Source organism: Zingiber officinale, chromosome 7A (assembly GCF_018446385.1).
Source record: "Zingiber officinale cultivar Zhangliang chromosome 7A, Zo_v1.1, whole genome shotgun sequence".
Lineage (NCBI taxonomy): Eukaryota > Viridiplantae > Streptophyta > Magnoliopsida > Zingiberales > Zingiberaceae > Zingiber > Zingiber officinale.
Genome location: NC_055998.1, coordinates 122,864,542 through 122,884,348, shown reverse-complemented (window position 1 = coordinate 122,884,348; position 19,807 = coordinate 122,864,542). Strand labels below are relative to the sequence as shown.

General features: G+C 36.3%; 2 protein-coding genes across 2 annotated transcripts; one reads left to right on the top strand and one right to left on the bottom strand.

Annotated features, from left to right (window-relative positions):
• The first annotated feature begins 7,578 nt into the window (after positions 1-7,578).
• Positions 7,579-16,066, top strand: LOC122002312 (isovaleryl-CoA dehydrogenase, mitochondrial-like). The gene is made up of 15 exons (XM_042557441.1): positions 7,579-7,776; positions 7,884-7,967; positions 8,043-8,100; positions 8,667-8,791; positions 8,886-8,930; positions 9,237-9,285; positions 9,380-9,489; positions 9,884-9,960; positions 10,193-10,243; positions 10,321-10,385; positions 10,896-11,050; positions 11,141-11,181; positions 11,270-11,324; positions 11,453-11,509; positions 15,718-16,066. The coding sequence occupies exons 1-15, from the start codon at positions 7,663-7,665 to the stop codon at positions 15,862-15,864; spliced, it is 1,233 nt and encodes a 410-aa protein (XP_042413375.1). The 5' UTR covers positions 7,579-7,662; the 3' UTR covers positions 15,865-16,066.
• Positions 16,067-18,039: 1,973 nt separating this feature from the next.
• Positions 18,040-18,843, bottom strand: LOC121999684 (WUSCHEL-related homeobox 3-like). Its single transcript, XM_042554329.1, has 2 exons — positions 18,310-18,843; positions 18,040-18,231 (listed from the first exon to the last, which is right to left on the bottom strand). The coding sequence occupies exons 1-2, from the start codon at positions 18,670-18,672 to the stop codon at positions 18,040-18,042; spliced, it is 555 nt and encodes a 184-aa protein (XP_042410263.1). The 5' UTR covers positions 18,673-18,843.
• Positions 18,844-19,807: the final 964 nt, after the last annotated feature.

Below are 19,807 nucleotides of genomic sequence, written 5' to 3'. Positions count from 1 at the left end.
CATTCGATTATTAAATAAATCCATAGGTCTGGATTACTTTATTAAACTAGATGTTCCAAGACCTTGAAGTTTTACTTCAGTCCATAGACTGATTGAGCTTACACACAAGATGTTCTTTGCTCTTTGCAATGAACCCTTCTGGTTGCTATATATGGATGTTTTCTTCAAGACTTCCATTAAGGAAAGCTGTCTTGACATCCACTTGCTAAATCTCATAGCTAAAAGAATCTGGATAGACTTAAGCATGGCTACTGGTGAAAAGTTTCCTTTTTCAACAAGCCTTGCTTTGAAAGTTTCTACCTTCTTGTCTATCCCTCTTTTCCTATTGTAGACTTATTTTCACCCAATGGCTTTTACACCATTTGGTGATTTTATAAGCTCCCAGACTATATTAGAATACATATATTCTAATACTATATTTAATGCTCTTTGCTGCATCTTTATCTTGGAGTGCTTCGTCATATGTCCGGGGATCAGGTTCATGTCCACCAGGGATCAAGTCCAAAGACTCTCCCAAAACATGAATCTTTTAGGTTGCCTAACAACCCTCCCACTACGACGAGGCACTTTCTGCAATTATGTATCATTTGTGATACGTGTTGCAGTTTCTTGTGATATTTCATCTTGTACAGTTGGTACTAGATTAGACGTGTCCTTTAATTTCCTTAAGAACAATTTTTTTTTTTACTCAAGGGCTTATGGTTCATAGTATAGTCCTTTTCTAAAATCGGGCATTAGTGTCAACAATAACCTTCCGATTTTAAGGACTATAAACCTCTTTTCATTTCTCTAGGATAACTTACAAACAAGTGACTCCTGTCCAACTTATCAGTGTCTCTCATGTGCTAGACCACCTGAATATGCTTCAGACTAGGCTTACGCCCATTCTGTAATTCTATGGGAGTAGAGAGTTATGACATAGAAGGTACTATGTTCACTTCCGTTTCCAGTGTATATCCTCAAAACGAATTTTGATAATTCTGAATAACTTATCATTGATCTAACCATTTCCATAAGAGTCATATACCTTCGTTCTACTACACCATTCTGTTGGGGTGTACCCGGTGCAGTTAGTTGGGATTGAATTTCGTCTTCTGATAAGTGACTCCTAAACTCTCCCAAGAGGTTCTTGCCACTACGATCTTAGCGTAGTGACTTGATACTTTTACCTTGACGTTACTCCACATCAGCCTAATACTCTTTGAACTTATCAAAGCACTTAGACTTGCAGCGCATCAAGTAAATGTACCCGTATTTTGAATAGTTGTTTATAAAATTGACGAAATATTCAAAACTACCTCTTTCCTGAATAGTCATAGATCCACACAAATCAGAATGAACAAATTCCAACATATCATTGGCTCCATACCCCTTAGACTTAAAAGCTTCTTGGTTATTTTTTCTTCCAAGTAAGATTCGCAGGTTGAAAAAGATTTCCACTACCAATGAATCCAAGAGTTCATTGGTTATTATCCTTTGAATCCTACTCAAGTTAATATAACCTAGCCTTAGATGCCAAAAATATGATTGGTTCATTTCCGAAGGTTGATTTCTCTTAAAGTTAGAAGATGTGTTATTAATTTCCATTTATTGCATTGTGGGAGTTATTGGATTTATTAATTGTCAACCAACGTACCAGAACAGATATCTTTCCTGTTTTCTCAATAATAACTTTGTTATCAAAATAGACACAATATCTATTCTTTAATAGTTTAGAAACTGAAATCAGGTTCTTTCCAAACTTAGTACGTAAAGACAATTTCTGAAAATCCATATTTTATTCCTATCAGAGGATAAACATCTCTCACTGCAACAGTTGCTACTTTTACAGTAGTGCCCATGTGGGCGGTGATTTATATAGTTGTCGGATTTCCTGGAACCCCTGCAATGAATTGCAGACATGATCAGTGGTTCATGTATCTACACACCAGATACCGATAGATAACACCACTAAATATGTTTCGACAACTAATAAAATACACCGTTATTATTCTCAATTCTGAGAGGACAGTCTACCTTAATGTCCAAGTTTTCCAATCATTATAATTGATACTACTAAGTCTATTCTATAGTATAACAACTAGGGGATTGATTAACATTTGAAATCCTAAGAATCACAAAATATTTGGTCAAGACCAACATCTTAAAATCCCCGTGAATTTTGTATGTCACGATCGTGTGGACGTATACAAATTCTAAAAGGAGATTTTATCCATTAATTTTATTATCTTGTCAACTTATGATAAATAAAATTAATAGTTGGTCTATCTTTAATCAAATATTTGGTCAAGACTCTAAATTTAAAATAATATTGATTCCTCTAACAATACTATTTAAATTTACCAACACCTCAAAACACCGTGAATTTTGCATGCCACGTTAGTGTGGACGTATACAAAATCAACATTTGTAAGAGGAGGGTTTTACCCATTAACTATCTTGTCAACGTAACTTTATGACAAATAAAATTATCTCAAACACCGTTAATTTTATATGCCACGTTATTGTGGACGTATACAAAATCAATCATTTGTAAGAGGGGTTTAACCCATTAATTTTATTATCTTGTCAACTTAGTTTTATGACAAATTAATAGTTGGTTTCCTTTTTGGTCACTCAAGTAATAGCAGTGACTCTGTTGGGGAGGATACTATTAGATGCATCTAAGTGTATACCATTACTTTGATACTAAGTCCATTAAATAGAATTGTGCCCCTTCAGTTGGAGAAGATCACACACATCCTAAATAATTTTCTATAACTATCCATTAAGGAAGTTTGATCTAGTGATCCGCAAACAAACTCATCCATTGTGGAGGGAGGCACTCAGAGCCAACACGCAAGCTTATTGCATCACTTACAAACCAGTAATGGAGACCGTGGGATTTATATATTAATCCCTCTCCCACTTAGTTATTTAAAAATGAGGAATTTTAACCTATGCTAGCATATAACACATGCACACACACAGTAAATAAAAGTAATAAATTTAAAAATTAATTTTCCAACTATTATGGCATTTTCATCACTGTCCTCTGTGTGCTCCAACCCTAGCTGCTGCCATCTTTGGCCACCGCCATCAGTTCTAGTTGTCGCATCTATCTTGCTTCTTATTCCGCTGCGCCTCTGGTCCTCCGATAGCACTACGCCTCGCAAGGATACGATCCGCGACAAATATAGAATTTTACATACATCGATCCTATATTTCATAAAGGAATGTACATATATTCTAGATCGAACAAAAATGTAAAACCCTAATAACTAATACAGCCCCTGCTGTATTTAATATTACAATCATGCACACACAATAAAATGCCCTTGACATGTCCAAGGGTCCAATCACACACAATATCTATATGCCATAATAGTTGGAGCCTGCAACCACAAAATTAGCACATCCTACTATTATCCTACCTAAATTATATATGACATGTGCATAATCTATTTGAAAACCAAACACACAGAGGCAAACCCTAGCTCTGATACCAATTGTTGGTTAGTCCTAGGAAAATCGTACCGGTTCCACTGTACAAAAATTTTTTGTATAAGTGTCGAACCTTTTCTTAAATAACCTATTGTGTTCTTTAGAAGTTAAATTAGGAATCACAGACGGAACTTAACATCATTGATTCCAAATTTAACTTATCTGTTCTTAATGGTTTAGATTTGAATCGCAAGCGGAACTTAACACTATTGATTCAAATCCACCTATATTATTAATTCTATTAAATATTAATTTCCAAAATTGACTTCCAGGACTGCATAGCGAGGCACATGACCTTCTTGGATATGGGAGCAACCACCACCGCCTAGACAAAGCCTTTTAAGGAAAACTAATATTTAATTTCCTTAAATAACTCTAGGTTAACCAAAAAGAACAATCGAATCACAAATTCAAAAAATAAAAGAAAAAAAACACAACTTCAAAACAAATCCGAAAACTCTAGAATCATATGTCTCTTGTGTTTGGTATTTCTAAAAATAACTATATAAAGAAACTAGTATGATGCGAAAAATAATTACTAGTTATACCTTTCTTTGTAAGCAAATAACCTCTTGATCTTCTACCATATTCCTCTTCTTATCCCGGACGTTGTGTGGGAAACAATCTACCTAGATGAGAATCCACCTAAGCCACCTTCTTCTCCAAGCAAAATTCAGCCACCACAATTCTCCAAGAGAAGTAGAGGTTCGGCCACCACCACCAAGCTCCAAGGTATGTAAGAAACAAAACCTCCTTTCTCTCCTTCTTCTCCTAGCTAGAACCGGCCACTATCAAGAGCTCCAAGAGAGGATAAAACCGGCCACTAAAGAAGAAGAGAAGAGGAGAGGGAAAACCTCTAGGGCCGGCCACACCAAGGAGAAAAAGAGAGGAAGAAAAGAATAGAGTTCGCACCCATGAAGGCACCTCTACCCCCTCTTTTATAATCCTTGGTCTTGGCAAATAAGGAAAATTTAAATAAAAACCTCCTTATTACTTTGCCATGAAAAGGAAAATTTAATTTAATTAAAAATCAATTCCCTTTTCATTATTATAATGGTCGGCCACAACCAAATCTCCAAGCAAATAAAATTTTAAAAACAAATTAAAATTTCCTTATCTGCTTCCGGAAATTTTATAAAAAATTTCTCCAATAATTTTTCCCTACATGGTGGATTATAAGGAAATTTTATAAATTAAAATCATTCTTTTAAACATGTGGATAATTTCCAAAAAGGAAAGTTATCTTTAAAAAAATTAAAATCTCCTTTCAATCTATAAATAAGAAAAAATATCAAATCTTTTCTTAATATATTGTAGAAACTTATAAAAGAGATATTTAATTTTTAAACTTTATTTTAAATCATGAACATGATTTAAAAAAGGAAAGTTTTCTTAAAATTAAAACCCACCTTTCAATCTACAAATAAGGAAAGATTTCAAATATTTTCTTAATCTTTTATAGAAAGCTATAAAAGGAAAGATTTAAATTTCAAACTCTCTTTTAAAACTGTGATATCCACATAAGAAATTATTTTAATATAAATCCCTTTTTATTTTCTAGTGGCCGGCCACCTAAATTTAGCTTTACCATTAGCTTTGGCCGGCCCTAGCTTGGGCTCCAAGCTAGCTTGGCCGGCCACCTTAAGGTGGGTAGAAAGGTGGGTATAGGTGGGTATAATTTTCTATATTCAAGAGGCTACGATAGGGACCGAGAGGAGGAATTGGTTTTGGTCTCCCGATGAAATTAAGCTTCCCGTGTTCGCCCTGAAAACACAACTTAACTTCATCAATAATAATTCATACCACTAAAGAATTATTATTGAACTACCGCACCAATCCCAAATTACATTTTGGGCTCCTTCTTATTATGAGTGTGTTAATCTCCCTGTGTTTAAGATGTCGAATGTCCACTAATTAAATGAGTTATTGACAACTCAATTAATTAATATCTTAGTTCCAAGAGTAGTATCACTTAACCTTATCGTCATGTCGGACTAAGTCCACCTGCAGGGTTTAACATGACAATTCTTATGAGCTCCTCTTGGGGACATTATCAACCTAGATCACTAGGACATAGTTTCCTTCTATAATCAACAACACACACTATAAGTGATATCATTTCCCAATTTATCGGGCGTATTGATTTATCGAACTAAATCTCACCCATTGATAAATTAAAGAAATAAATATCAAATATATGTGCTTGTTATTATATTAGGATTAAGAGCACACACTTCCATAATAACTGAGGTCAGTATAAAAAGAAACGACCTCTAATGGTCCTACTCAATACACTCTAAGTGTACTAGTATAATTATATAGTTAAGATAAACTAATATCTAATTACACTACGACCTTCCAATGGTTTGTTCCTTTCCATCTTGGTCGTGAGCTACTGTTTATAATTTATAAAGAACCGATAACACGATCTTCTGTGTGTGACACCACACACTATGTTATCTACAATATTAATTAATTGAACATCTACATTTGGTATATATAAATATAGACACTTGACCAATGTGATTCTTATAAATGTTTATACAAAAGCTAGGCTTTTAGTATACACTCCAACAGAATCATAAGCAACCGTTGGTATATATTATCGACCAGTGTCTCCTATTTTGGTTAAGAGAGTCGTCAATGTCTGTTGGTATATCCTGTCGATCATTGTCTTCCTTTCATGGAGAATCGTCAACGATCGTGATACATTTGATTATCCACTCGGGGTAATGGTAACTGGAGTTACGTACAATCAATAGCTAAATAGCTACTTTTCATATCCGCCCACCCGATTATTCGGAATAGTGGTAGCTGGAGTTGCATATAGTTTTGTCATATCCACCCACTCGACCATTAGGAGTAGTGGTAGCTAGAATTATGTATCGACAATGACTATTGCATATGCATGTGATATGTTTATTGCATATGCTTATGATATGTTCTTTACATTGTTGATGTATACTGTTATTTGTTTATACATGTTGTTATTTACTACTGTTCATTGTATAACATTGGCAGGGACGACGCCAAAGGGGAGGGGGGCGATGGCAGCGGCCGCCCCTCCTAAATTTTTAAGTATAAGAAGTGTATGAGGTATAAGAATAAGAGGTGAATGGGAGGCAATGACATGATCGCCTTCTCTCAACATAAACACATACATGTCGCCCTCTCAATATGAAATTTCTGGCTCCGTCCCTGAACATTGATTGCATTAGGTTAGTATATACATTTTATTATTTTTACACAGTTATTATGATTAGTTGATATTACTCTTGAGATTGTTTTATTTGACCTCCTTATATTTAGTCATGTATTATTTTCTTATATCCACTAAGTCGTTGTATTTACCACCCTTTGTTTTTCCTCTATTTAAGTTTTCTTTTTTATCGATTTTGAGTTTTGTTAGAATAGTAAGACTTTTATCTTGTTCAATTATACACGTATCGACATTTGTAATTTGTTAATTTTATATTACATTGATATTTATATTAACTTTAATTGGTTCAATTATACTCGTGTCATCCTTCTCGTTAGCTCCATATTTCGCTCAATTTCTTATGCTCCTAAGTTTCTACACGGTTAGACAAAAGGATCAAACATAATAGAATCTAACTTGACTAGGTGGATTATAATAAAACTATCACGAGATATTTACATCAACATCCCACACATGATAGGGAGAGCATTTCCATTTGTGGTAGAGCGAGTCATCACTGATGCTAGTATATCCTATTAACTATTATTTTTTATTTATAGTTAAGATAAACGTCAATGATTGTTGATATTTAATGTGGATCATTGTCTCCGTATATACAAAAGCATTCCCCTTCAAATTATTCTTTTCTTTGATAAGTTTTTTTTTTAAAAAAAAAACATAAATGAAAGAATCAAAATTTTACAATATTTAATTTTCTTATTTTTCATTAAACGTGTTCCAATAGAATACGCATTTGTCATCGAAGAACCTAACTCAGCTTAACGGACTACCCAAACTATACCAGTCTTGGCATTTGTTCTAATATGCGGTGCCTGTCTGTAGATGGAAGAAGTTGCGAGCGTGTTCTTTGGCCGTCGCGATAAACTCGATCCCTCCGCGTCAGTTGCCATCTAGAAATTTCGGAGCAGATAAAGCGAAATTTTTAAGCTTCTGTTCAAATCGCAAGTGGAGAGCTGGAGATGCAGCGACTTTTCTCTACCGGTCGAGCCGCCGCGATCCTTGGCCGGAATCAATGGAGCAATCGAAGGGCTTGCTTTTCGACCTCTCTCCTCTTCGATGACACCCAGAAGCAGGTAGGATTCCGAAGCATCATGGCGACACGAGGGATGTCAGTTTGGGAAGGGATCACCGAAAATTACATGGCTTGTTTCTGATTGGGAAACTAATTGTGGTTTTCTAGTTCAAGGAGAGTGTTGATCAGTTTGCACAAGAAAACATCGCTCCTCATGCAGCCAAAATCGATGCTACGAATCACTTCCCGAAGGTTGTATCTCTTTGGTTATCTATTTTGCTCTGAATTTGTAATGGTAGCATCTAATCCCAATGTAACATCTTATAGGATGTCGACTTGTGGAAACTTATGGGGGATTTCAATCTCCTAGGCATCACCGCGCCAGGTAATGCTATCGTCTATCGCTTCTTTTGTTGCTATAACAAGGATTCTAAGACCTAATTAACTGTTTGTGTTATCTTGCTAAATGTGAGATTTCAACTCCTGTTTTTGTTTGTTGGGAGCGGATGACAACTCTAGGAGTTATGAAATGACCTTTTTTTGGATCTGATCTGTTATGGTGACATCGGACTGTTACTTCAATCAATTCATGGCTACCTATACTAATAGGAATCCAGGCACCTCTGCTGACTAGAAAATAGTTCATTGCAGGAGAACGTGAAGGAAATTAGATTTGGTTACTTGTAGGGCTGTATTGTAATGGAAGAAATTAGTTGTTTCATGGCAACGGATTGTTTATACAAGTGGTTGCACTTGGAGTCAACTCCATATTCAACTAATGGTCTATAGATAGAAAACTGGTCCCTATGAACTCATGCGCTTCAAACTCAATGGGGATGGATATTCACTTTTTACTTAGATGCCAAATTTAATTAATTCATCTAACTACATGAGGAATAAAAACCATCAGAGGTGTCTTCCTCTAACTAGAAAATAGTTTTGTCATTGCAGAGGAATATGGAGGACTTGGCCTTGGTTACGCATATCATTGTATTGCAATGGAAGAAATTAGTCGTGCTTCTGGGTCTGTTGGCCTCTCCTATGGTGCACATTCCAACCTTTGCATAAATCAACTGGTACAAGGAAAATTTGCATCCATTACTCAAATAGTATACCTTGATAATTAAAATAATAAATGTGACTAATCGCATGTGTTAGTTACTTTTGTAGGTGAGGCATGGGACATCTATGCAAAAGCAGAAGTATTTGCCCAAGGTTCTTATATGTATCCTCTCACTATTGATTATTTACCCTAATAGTTCTTTTGTTATTCTTGATATATTTTAGATAATTTTTCATTAACCAATAATGAAAATTATTGTAGCCTCTTGATGATAATGGTTTGTCGTGGATGGTGACATTATGATTCTATTATCTATATTGGAAATGTTGGTCAAACAATATTCATTTTTTGTGTCATTCCATAAAGCTAAATTACACAAACACTCCTAATGTATAATTATTTGAATGGACCTATCTCTTCTTTCTGTACTGATTATTCTGCTTTTCCCTAATGTGAAGCTAATTAGTGGGGAGAATGTTGGGGCTCTGGCAATGAGTGAGCCCAATGGTAATTAGTCAATCTGATCATTTATCTTTTATTCTGTGGCCTCTCCGAAGTTTTCTGCTTTTGTGATTCATTACAAGTTTGTCTACAATTTCAGCTGGTTCAGATGTTGTCAGTATGAAGTGCAAAGCTGATCGAGTAGATGGTGGTTATGTCATAAATGGCAACAAAATGTGGTGTACCAATGGCCCCACTGCTCAGACATTGGTAATCATCTGTGCTTTATATAATTGAATTGATTGTATCATTATCCATAACATTTATGATTTTTCTTGATCATTTAACCTAGCTATATATTAATACGACAATTTTTCCATATATCAATATCATCATTTTTTTTTTGCCTCCAGAGCTTTTTTTTAAAAAAAAGGAAAATCACATATAGAATTGTATCATTATTAACCAATTAAAAAGTTCGATGCTGTAAGCATTTTGTGCAACGATATAACATGATAATTTTGACTCTTTATGTAGTAGTTCAGAACTCAGTGCACTGCTACTTTTGAAAATAATAAAGAGTCATCCATAGTAAAGTTTATTAATTCACGATTGCTAAATTCCTCACTGTATTTTTATGTTTTATTCATTGAATTTTCTGCAGGTTGTTTATGCAAAAACTGATATTAGTGCTGGATCAAAAGGAATTACTGCTTTTATAATTGAGAAGGGGATGCCAGGGTATTCACAGTACTCTCTTAAGTAATGTTACCTTGAAATTAATGTTGGATCTCCATTGAGGCCTATAACATTTTACTTTTTAAGGTGCAGTAGGATGTACATTTATAAAAAGGAAGTAAAATTTTTAATCCACATTTTAGTTTTATGCTTTTGAGTGAGTTTTGTTATAGTTACTGGAGTTATATATGTGGGTTTGGTGGTGTTTTAGTTATGACATGATATGTTTTTTCAGGTTTAGTACTGCTCAGAAGTTGGATAAACTTGGTATGCGAGGAAGTGATACGTATGTTTGATCTCTCTTCAACTTTGATCTGACCTTCACATGGTCAATGCTTTCCTTACTGTCACCATCTTTTGCAGATGTGAGCTTGTCTTTGAAAAATGCTTTGTTCCGGAGGAGAATGTTCTCGGTGAAGAAGGAAAAGGTGCTAGTTTCTTTAAGATTTCTCACAGCACAGAAAATATTTATTAGAAAAAGGAGATGGACATTCAAAAAGTATTGTTTTTATATATTTTCTTTTGACATCTATTATTGAGCCATCGATTTACAAATTTGTTAGCACAGATATATAAAAAAGAACTTTATTAATGAATTTGAATAAAGAGACTAATATTGTGATAACTAAACATATCTCATCAGAACACCATGACTTTATTCAGCCCTGCTGTTGAAACTGAAATATATGATCTCTTAATTGATAATATTTTTGGAGTCAATACACAAAAAGATTTGGAGAAGTTTCAAGAGTGCACCTATTTTCATGGAGTATGCAGTAAAGAAAATTGAGGGAATGCCTGCAATATTGTTTGCTTATGATACGAGGGATTCTATTTTACCTCTCCGTAACCTTTTTGTGCATGCAAAATAGCAAGTCTCTGCTTTTTATTTACTTTCTTTAGGCATCTACTTATAGACTTATAACTAATATATACAGGGGTTTATGTCATGATGTCGGGGCTTGATTTGGAAAGGCTTGTACTAGCTGCTGGCCCTCTTGGACTTATGCAGGCATGCCTTGATGCGGTTATTCCCTATGTTCGGCAGAGAGAGCAGTTTGGCCGTGCAATTGGAGAGTTTCAGTTTATACAGGTTGGCAATCTAATTTAATATACCACAAAAAAGACGTGTGTTATGAACACTTTTATTGGACTTATGAAATGTAGCATCCTGAAATTACAGGGGAAGTTGGCTGACATGTACACCTCCTTACAGTCCTCTAGGTACTTATCTTTGAGTTTGCTTGATAACCATATGTTAAATCTTTAATTTTACTAGTTGATAGATGTGATAGAGTCATTCTCTTTGTAGGGCATTTGTGTATTCTGTTGCTCGGGACTGTGATAACGGAAATGTTGACAGAAAGGTTCTCTTGAACATCATTTCCCCCCCTTTTGTCTACCGCTTGATCTTGTGAATGCTCACGTTTTTTAATGCTCTGCTCATTGTTTACAATCTTCATGGTGCTAAAATTGCAAACTACCCATTTTGCAGGACTGCGCTGGGGTTATTCTTTTAGCTGCTGAAAAGGCTACACAAGTTGCCCTCCAGGTACTGGATGCTTAAGGCTTGGATTTCCATATCTTAGTAGATTTTCTGTGAATTAATGCAGCTTTAAACTCTTAGAATACTAAATAGGATGGTCAAATCTGCAAATTTCTAGTTCAAAAAAACAAGATGGAAGTGACATGGAGCAGAGAGTTGAACTAAATTAACAACAACAACAACCAAGCATTTTCCCACTAGGTGGGGTCGGTTGTATGAATCCTTTTACGTCATTGAGCTTTATCTCCTATTATATCATCATCTATATTTAAATAAATTTTATCTTGTTTTATTGTTGCTAACCAAGTCTTTTTTGGTCTTTCTCTTCCTCGTTTGATATGCATGTTTATCATAGTTTCACATCGTCTAACTGGAGCATTTATTGGTCGTCTAAGTACATGTTCGTACCATCTTAAACGTGTCTCTCGGAGTTTTTCCTCAATAGATGCAACTCCGACTTGTTCTCTAATGCTCTCATTTCTTATTTTGTCCATCTTTGTATGTCCACACATCCACCTTAACATCTTCATTTCTGCAACTCTCACATTCAACTCCATATAACATAGTAGGTCTAACTGTAGTTTTATAGAACTTACTTTTAAGTTTAGGAGGTACTTTACGATCACATAAAACACTCGACGCTTCCCTCCATTTCACCCATCCTGCTTGTATTCTATGTAAAACATCTCTCTCAATCCCTCCATCATTTTGTAAAAATGATCCTAAATATTTAAATCTCTCGGTTCCGGGCAACTCGTCGTATCCTATCTTAACAATTGTTTCATTACTTCTAATATTGCTAAACTTAAATTCCATATATTCTGTCTTTAATCTACTAAGCTTAAAACCTTTCTCTTCTAGTGTTTTCCTCCAAGATTCTAGCTTAGCATTTACTCCTTCACGTGTCTCATCTACCAAAATAATATCATCTTCAAACAACATGCACCATGGTACTGTGTATTGAATGTGCGTAGTGAGTTTGTCCATAATTAGTGTAAAAAGATAGGGACTTAGAGCTGATATTTGATGTAACCCTATCTTTATTGGAAATGCTTCAGTTACTCCGCCTGAAATCTTTACTCTGGTCGCTACATCCTCATACATATCCTTAATTAGTTCAATATATGTTACGCTAACACCTCTCTTTTCTAAAATTCTTCATATAATTTCTCTTGGGACTCTATCATAAGTTTTTTCTAAGTCAATGAATATCATGTGTAGATCTTGTTTTTGCTCCCAATATTTTTCAATTAATTGTCTAAGAAGATGTATAGCTTCTATTGTCAACCTTCCAAGCATGAATCCAAATTGATTTTCTGTCATTGTGGTCTCCTTCCTTAATCTTTTTTCTATTACTTTTTTCCAAAGTTTCATAGTATGACTCATTAGTTTAATACCCCTATAGTTTGCACAATTTTGTACGTCTCCCTTATTCTTATATAAGGGAACTAGAGTACTTATCCTCCATTGATCAGACATTTTTTTCGTTTTCAATATCATGTTAAATAATTTTGTAAGTCATTCAATACCTTGTTTCCCTAAGCAACCCTTCTCCTTTATCCGGGCTTGACCGGCCATGACCGATCATCATGAGCGAAGTTTAAATTAAAATTAAAATTTCTATGCTCATTTGACCTAATTAAATTACCTAAGTTAAGTTGGTCACCTAAACCTTCATTGAAAAGTTTATGAAAATACCTCTTCCACCGCTCTTTTATTTCTCCATCGTTTACTAATACCCTATTATATTCATCTTTAATACATTTTATTTGGCTAAGATCTCTTGTTTTTCTTTCTTTAACTTTAGCTATTCTATAAATGTCTCTTTCCCCTTTTTTTTTTATCTAATTTTTTATATAACCGTTCAAAAGTTTCATTTTTTGCTTCACTCACTACTTTCTTAGCATCTTTCTTGGCTATTGTATATTTTTTTAAGTTTTTCTCATTCTTACAAATATATAATTCCTTATAAGCTATTCGTTTTTCCTTCACTTTCTCTTGTACTTTCTCATTCCACCACCAAGATTCTTTATTTAGTGGTGCATGTCCCTTTGACTCACCGAGTACACTCTTAGCTACTATTTTCAACTTTGATACCATCTTATCCCATGTTGTATTAGAGTCATCGTATATTTCACCTAATGCTTATACTTCTACCTTCTCCTTAAATATATGTTGCTTCCCATCCTTTAACTTCCATCACTTAATTCTAGGAATTGTATATATTTTCTTTCTATTGATACTATGTTTGAGGCGTATATCCAACACCACTACCCTATGTTGGGTAGTTAAGCTTTCTCCAGGGATGACTTTGTAATTTTTACAAATCTTTTTATCCTTCTTCCTAACCATAAGAAAGTCAATTTGTGATTTATTATCCCCACTTTTAAATGTGACTAAGTGTTCTTCTCTTTTCTTAAAAAACATATTAGCTAATATAAGGTCATATGCTATCGCAAAATCTAATATAGTTTTCCCTTCCTCAGTCCTCGTTCCAAACCCATAACTCCAATGTACTCTCTCATATTCCTCATTTTTCACTCTGACATGCCCATTTAGATCACCTCTTATTAAAATCATTTCATTTGGAGGAATATTTTGTAATATTTCATCTAAGTCCTCCCAAAACCTTGATTTGGTAGCTTTATCTAATCCTACTTGTGGTGCATATACGCTAATTATGTTCATAGTTTCTTTCGTCACTATTATCTTAAGGGCTATAATTTTATCCCCTTTTTCTAACTACTCCTACTTCATCCTTTAACAAACTATCTACAATAATATTCACTCCATTTCTTGCTTTACTCTTTCCAGTGTACCATAACTTAAAACCCGAGTTCTCTATCATCCTTGCCTTCTCACCTGTCCATTTTGTCTCTTGTACATACAAAATACTAATGTTTCTTCTAATCATCATATCTACTATCTCCATTGATTTACCAGTGAGAGTTCCTATTTTTCATGTTCTAAATCTTAGATTATTAGTTTTCCTATCATATTTGTTCTTATCTAACCTATGGTGTGAGAACTCTTGTCTATTTAACACTACACCCAAATTCTTATGGAGATGTAGCGGTCCTTGCTGAGACGTTACAATCGGACCCTGTAACGCGAACTCTTGCATATTTATCACTACACCCGAGTTCTGGAGATGTAGCGGTCCTTCCCGAGACGTTACAGTCGGGCCCTGCAACGCTTTCCTTCCGAGGAACAACCTAGCATTAGCACAATAATTTAATGGATTCATTCATTGAATATTTGTTTTAGTTTGACGCTGGCTGGCAACCTAACACAACCTTCCTCCTTTATCCGGACTTGGGACCGGCCATGGCTGGTCGTCATGGGCGGAGTTAATTGAACTAAATTAAATTTGAAAAAAAAAACAACCTGCCATCACCGCATGTTAAAACTTTTTTTTTTTTGTCCCCTCGGATGGGTGTAGTGGCTAGCACATGAGGTGTTGCCACCATGAGGTCTGGGGTTCGAATCTCGACAAAGCCGAGGTAAATGTCTCTCTTATGTGTTAGTCACTATTCCAAAGGCTAGTAGCCGCCCGTGATTTACCTCCTCTGTATTGATCCTGGGACAGGTTTGCGGGGACGCTGGGGGCGAGCGTATTCGCCTTTTGCCACCATGTTAAAAATTGTTTTACAAAATTTTAAAAAATCATCTATAATGTACTTATCCATTGGATTTTTGGATCTACTGTTAAACCTAAAATCTCTAATTTTATTTCAGGAAATATATTTATTTGAACAATTAAAGGGTATAACTTAAATTTTAAGTTTAAGCAGACTCTTGGTTTTTTTAAAGTGGTCTCATAGATTTGTTGCAACTCTGGGCAGAATGTGGGTAAAAAACATAATAGAAGATTTTAAAAAAAAAACATAAATCTATCAGACTCATGTTGTGCTGTAATTGTAATTGTGCAAAATCAATTGTATAGAGGAACAACTCCAAGAGTTGATGACCTCATAAATCTAATGTTGGAAAGTACAAACATGGAGGTAAACTATTGGATAATTTGATTACGGACATAGGCGTCAGTGCACATGACAAGAGAGTTGGAGATTCCAGTATGAAGAATTTTGCATCTTCTATCTCTTCTATTTCATTGTCTTCCTAACCATCAAATTTTACAAATTCAAATCCAAATTACTCTGCTGACATTTATGTGTGAGAAACTTGCTCTTCATGCTGTGACTGTAATACAGGCTATCCAATGTCTTGGTGGCAATGGGTACGTGAATGAGTACCCGACAGGTCGTCTCCTGAGAGATGCAAAACTATTCGAGATCGGTGCTGGAACTAGCGAGATCAGGAGAATGATCATTGGTCGTGAACTCTTCAAACAAGACTAACAGCAAAATCAACTTTCATATGATCGCTGGAATCGCTTACAAGAATTTCCTGCTCAGAATATGCAGAATGGAATTGGGCTCTCTTTGTATCTGCCTCTTTTCCTCAACAATTGAGATGAGTACTTGATGTAATAAACCAACGTGTTTTATAACTTCTTTTAGATTATTTTAAGCTTCAGTTATTAATTTTACGGATCACAAATCATTCGACCAATGTCCTGCTTCATAACCTTGCAGCCCTAGTCATCAGGAAAAGTCCTGACTTTAGATAAATGTCAAGAAGAATATCTGATTAAGTTATGGTGAGATATAATAGACTGCCAGCGAGATCTTTGTGCCAGGTTGCATCTGTGAATGCCTAATGAAGCAACAAATTTTACCAAGTTCAAGGTATCTTTTCATTTCCTGGCATTACTTGCCAGCTTCAGCAAAAACACATAAAAATGGAGAAAGCCTTTTTCTTTACACAGTACATGCATTTTGATATACAGAATCCTAGTTAGCAGTCTGGGATGCTGTTGTTTCACAGTTGGTTTCAGAAGCACTGTAACTTTGTCTGCTCATTTTTTTAGTAATGGATTATGATCAGACATTAATTCACATCATTCCTATTAATTAAACAATTGTGAATATTGCAAAACTTCAACACAACATTCATGAATGCAGAAATGCCATGGAAATAAGAATTGCTCACAGATCTTCCATTTTGCCTTCTCTGGCTCTGTACCTTTTCCCTGCATGCATGTTTGCATGTTACTGAAGCCAATACCGTGCCCCAAAACTTAGCTGCAGTGACTAGAGACTGCCATGCATGACACCAGAACCAATGAATTCCATTGTCTATAACAACTACGTATAGACTGTGGCCCTAAGTAACTACTTCCAACTAGCTACTGATTTCCTCCTCATTAATTCCACCAGTAAGTGATGGTAATAGAGAGAAGGGAAAAGACGCCTCCACAATTGATGATGGATTTTTGAGTGTGCATAAGTTCTAAATTTATCCGATAAATAAATCAAGAGAGATCATCTATTTCTAAGATTAGTCGAGCGAAGCTTAAACACCTAAACTATCAAAAGAGAGGTTTCCCAATCTAATTTTACCCTCGTGCTAAGTTAGTTAGAGTTGTTGGGGTAGTTAGATTAGTCGGTCAAGTAAGGACGGAGCCACATTTATGACTACCTGGGCTGTAGCCCGAGAGCCTCATAGGGATGAGAAGAAGATTTATGTGAGAGAAATAAAAAAAAAGTATAGGAAAGAGGAGGCTAGTATGGGGTGATGACGTTGACACGATGCTCATGGCTCATAGCCGGGGTAGATCACCCGAGCTAGCTCCGTCATTGCAGTCAAGGCAATCCAGTTCGGGCTTGGTGTATGACCCCCTTGAGGACCGACCTAACTGCATCATCAGTCAGCACAGCACAATTGAATTGATCAACCTGCTCAAACCATAGCTCACCTATCCTAACTAGTCTATATAGTCAATCAAAACAACCTAGCTAGCCCAAACAGCTAAATGAAAGGCTAACTTCATTGAAATGTAAATTTATGAGATCTAATTAGTGACATTCTAACTGGTGCATTTTTTTTATATACTTTTGAATCCAACAAAGTTAGCCCTTGCAATCTTTATTTTAGATGCAAATAACCTTATATAAGATTTAAAGTTGAAAGAGAAAGGACTTGACTCAGTGAATCCCCTCATTTAAGAAGATCATTGCGTCAAACATATATATTGCCTTTATTTTGCAAGAACCCTATATATTGCCTACATTTACTGACTGGTCTGGAGCCAATAAAGGCTTGATATCTACAAGTCATTCGAGTACTCTCTCCTGCAGCGTTGACAGCTTTTAGAATCAAGCCAAGGCAGACATCAGATCGAAAAAAAACAGAGGAAAAAAAAAACAAAATTAGCAACATCGAGAAAAGCATCAGTCTACGTACGCATAGAAACAGGAGCCCTCTGCCATAAACCACCAACGTTACATCAACAAACTCAAACAGTGCATGCAGATGGGTAGCTGATTCACGTACTCATCAACGTCACACAATTACATTATACCCTAGTCATGCATGAGATATCTCTTCTACTCGAAGAGGAATTAAGATCGATATGTATGATATATATATCATAAAGGCTAAAGCATAGCTGCCGTATGTAAATTAATAATTTAGCGATCTGTAGATTTATCTTTGAAGCCGCCGGAGCTTTTCGTGGGGAACAGATCGAGTGTCTTTGGAGGATTGAAGCTGGGATTGGTGGTGCACTGGTGGAGACACCCGTAAGCTTCAGCACTGCTGTTTGTTAGTTCTTCCCCTTTAGTTTCCAACTTGCACAGCAAATTCAATCCCTGCGCCGCATCCTGCAAATCAAACGCGCAGATTTAGTGGACATGCGCATTGAAATAAATGGTCGATGATCGGAAAGAACTGGACTGGACCTGATTAAAGAAGTGATGGGGGAGGGGAGAAGTAGAAGCAGTGCTGAGATGGTGATGGTGGTGGTGGTGGTGGCCGTGGAAGAAGACGTGACAGTTAGGAGTACTAAATCCGGCGGCGGAGCGGAGGAGGAGATGGTGCATGCTGAGCCTCCTGCGGAGCTTCTGCCTCTCTCTGGCCTTGTGGTTTTGGAACCAGTAGAAAACGTTCTTTCCTTCGATGTTGCCGTAGCAGGAGAGGTGTGCGGTGATCTGCTGTATCTGCGGCGCGTCGGGCGTGCGGACTCCGCTTCGGTACATCTCCTCCAGTATCATCAGTTGCTCCGGCGTGGGGCACCATCTCGTTGACGGCACTTGCGGCATCATCTTCTTCTCTCTTCTCTCTTCTTGTGGCTTAGTGTGTAATTTTGTCTCTTCTAGTTTCTGGTGTATATAGAGGGGAGTGGATGCGAGTGGAGACAAAGAGAGACAAAAGGGATGATGTGCGAGAAAAGCCCTGAGAAAAAAAAAACAGGGGAAAAAACAGGGGAGATGGTCATTGGCACTGGTACTTAGCTCATGCAGTCATGCTGATGTTTGCTTCTGATCTCTGTGCCACTCGCTTCTCTGCGCCTTTAATAAATTGTTAAAATATGCCTAATTAATTTCCTGAAGGGCAGGCTCCTCCACTCTCTGCTGATATAGACGACGACGACGACGACGACGACGACGACGAGGGATTATTGAGCTGTTGTCGCTCGGTGTCGATCGATCTAACTGGTTATAAAGACTACGGTGCAAAATGTGGAGAAGGCGGCGGCGGCGGCGGCGGTTCGAGTGATGGTGGGCAGCTAGCGTTTGTGTGGTCTTTAGGAAAAAATAATTTTATATAATAATACTGTAATACTCTTATTAAATTGGATTAGTTTATTTTAACATTTTACAATAATTACGACGACATTAAAATATTAACATTTTAAAGAGAGAAATATGTTAAGTAGTATTTTAATATTTTTAAAAAGAATGAGTGAGGGAGCCCTTTAATTTTTTTTTTTCAACTCTCCTTCTGATACATTAAAGAGAATGACACGCGGAGGTTTCCGGCCCGTCGATCGTCCTTGCGTGGGTGAATTATGACTTATGAGTGGACTGTGTATTAAAATGCGATGATGACTAGCTCCTTTCTAGCGATCGAAGTCAACGAGCAGTACCTTTCGTGACTTTAGATTCCTCTCTTTATGGCAAATTAATTGCGATGCTCCACAGCTCTCATTCTTCTGCCGTATGCGTATTTAGAGCAAAATTAAAACGTTTGGCAACTGAAGCAACTCTTTCTACATGGTTAACCTTCATATATATCTATGTTTTTTCCCATTAAAAGAGAAGAGACTGGAAGGGATGAAGAGAAGATACGACTGCAGACAGATCCAATAGGTCAAGGGTACCCTACGCAGGGTAGGTTGGTGGCATGCAGAGCTGGTGTCTCCGGCCCCCTTGTGTCGTGGAGAGTGAAGGCTGTAAG

Coding starts and splice junctions, on each gene's coding strand:
- LOC122002312 (XM_042557441.1), top strand. CDS start 7,663: ATGCAGCGACTTTTCTCTACCGGTCGAGCCGCCGCGATCCTTGGCCGG. Junction 8,101..8,666: donor CCTAGGCATCACCGCGCCAG/GTAATGCTATCG, acceptor TTGTCATTGCAG/AGGAATATGGAGGACTTGGC. Junction 10,244..10,320: donor GGTATGCGAGGAAGTGATAC/GTATGTTTGATC, acceptor CATCTTTTGCAG/ATGTGAGCTTGTCTTTGAAA.
- LOC121999684 (XM_042554329.1), bottom strand. CDS start 18,672: ATGATGCCGCAAGTGCCGTCAACGAGATGGTGCCCCACGCCGGAGCAA. Junction 18,232..18,309: donor CCCATCACTTCTTTAATCAG/GTCCAGTCCAGT, acceptor TTTGATTTGCAG/GATGCGGCGCAGGGATTGAA.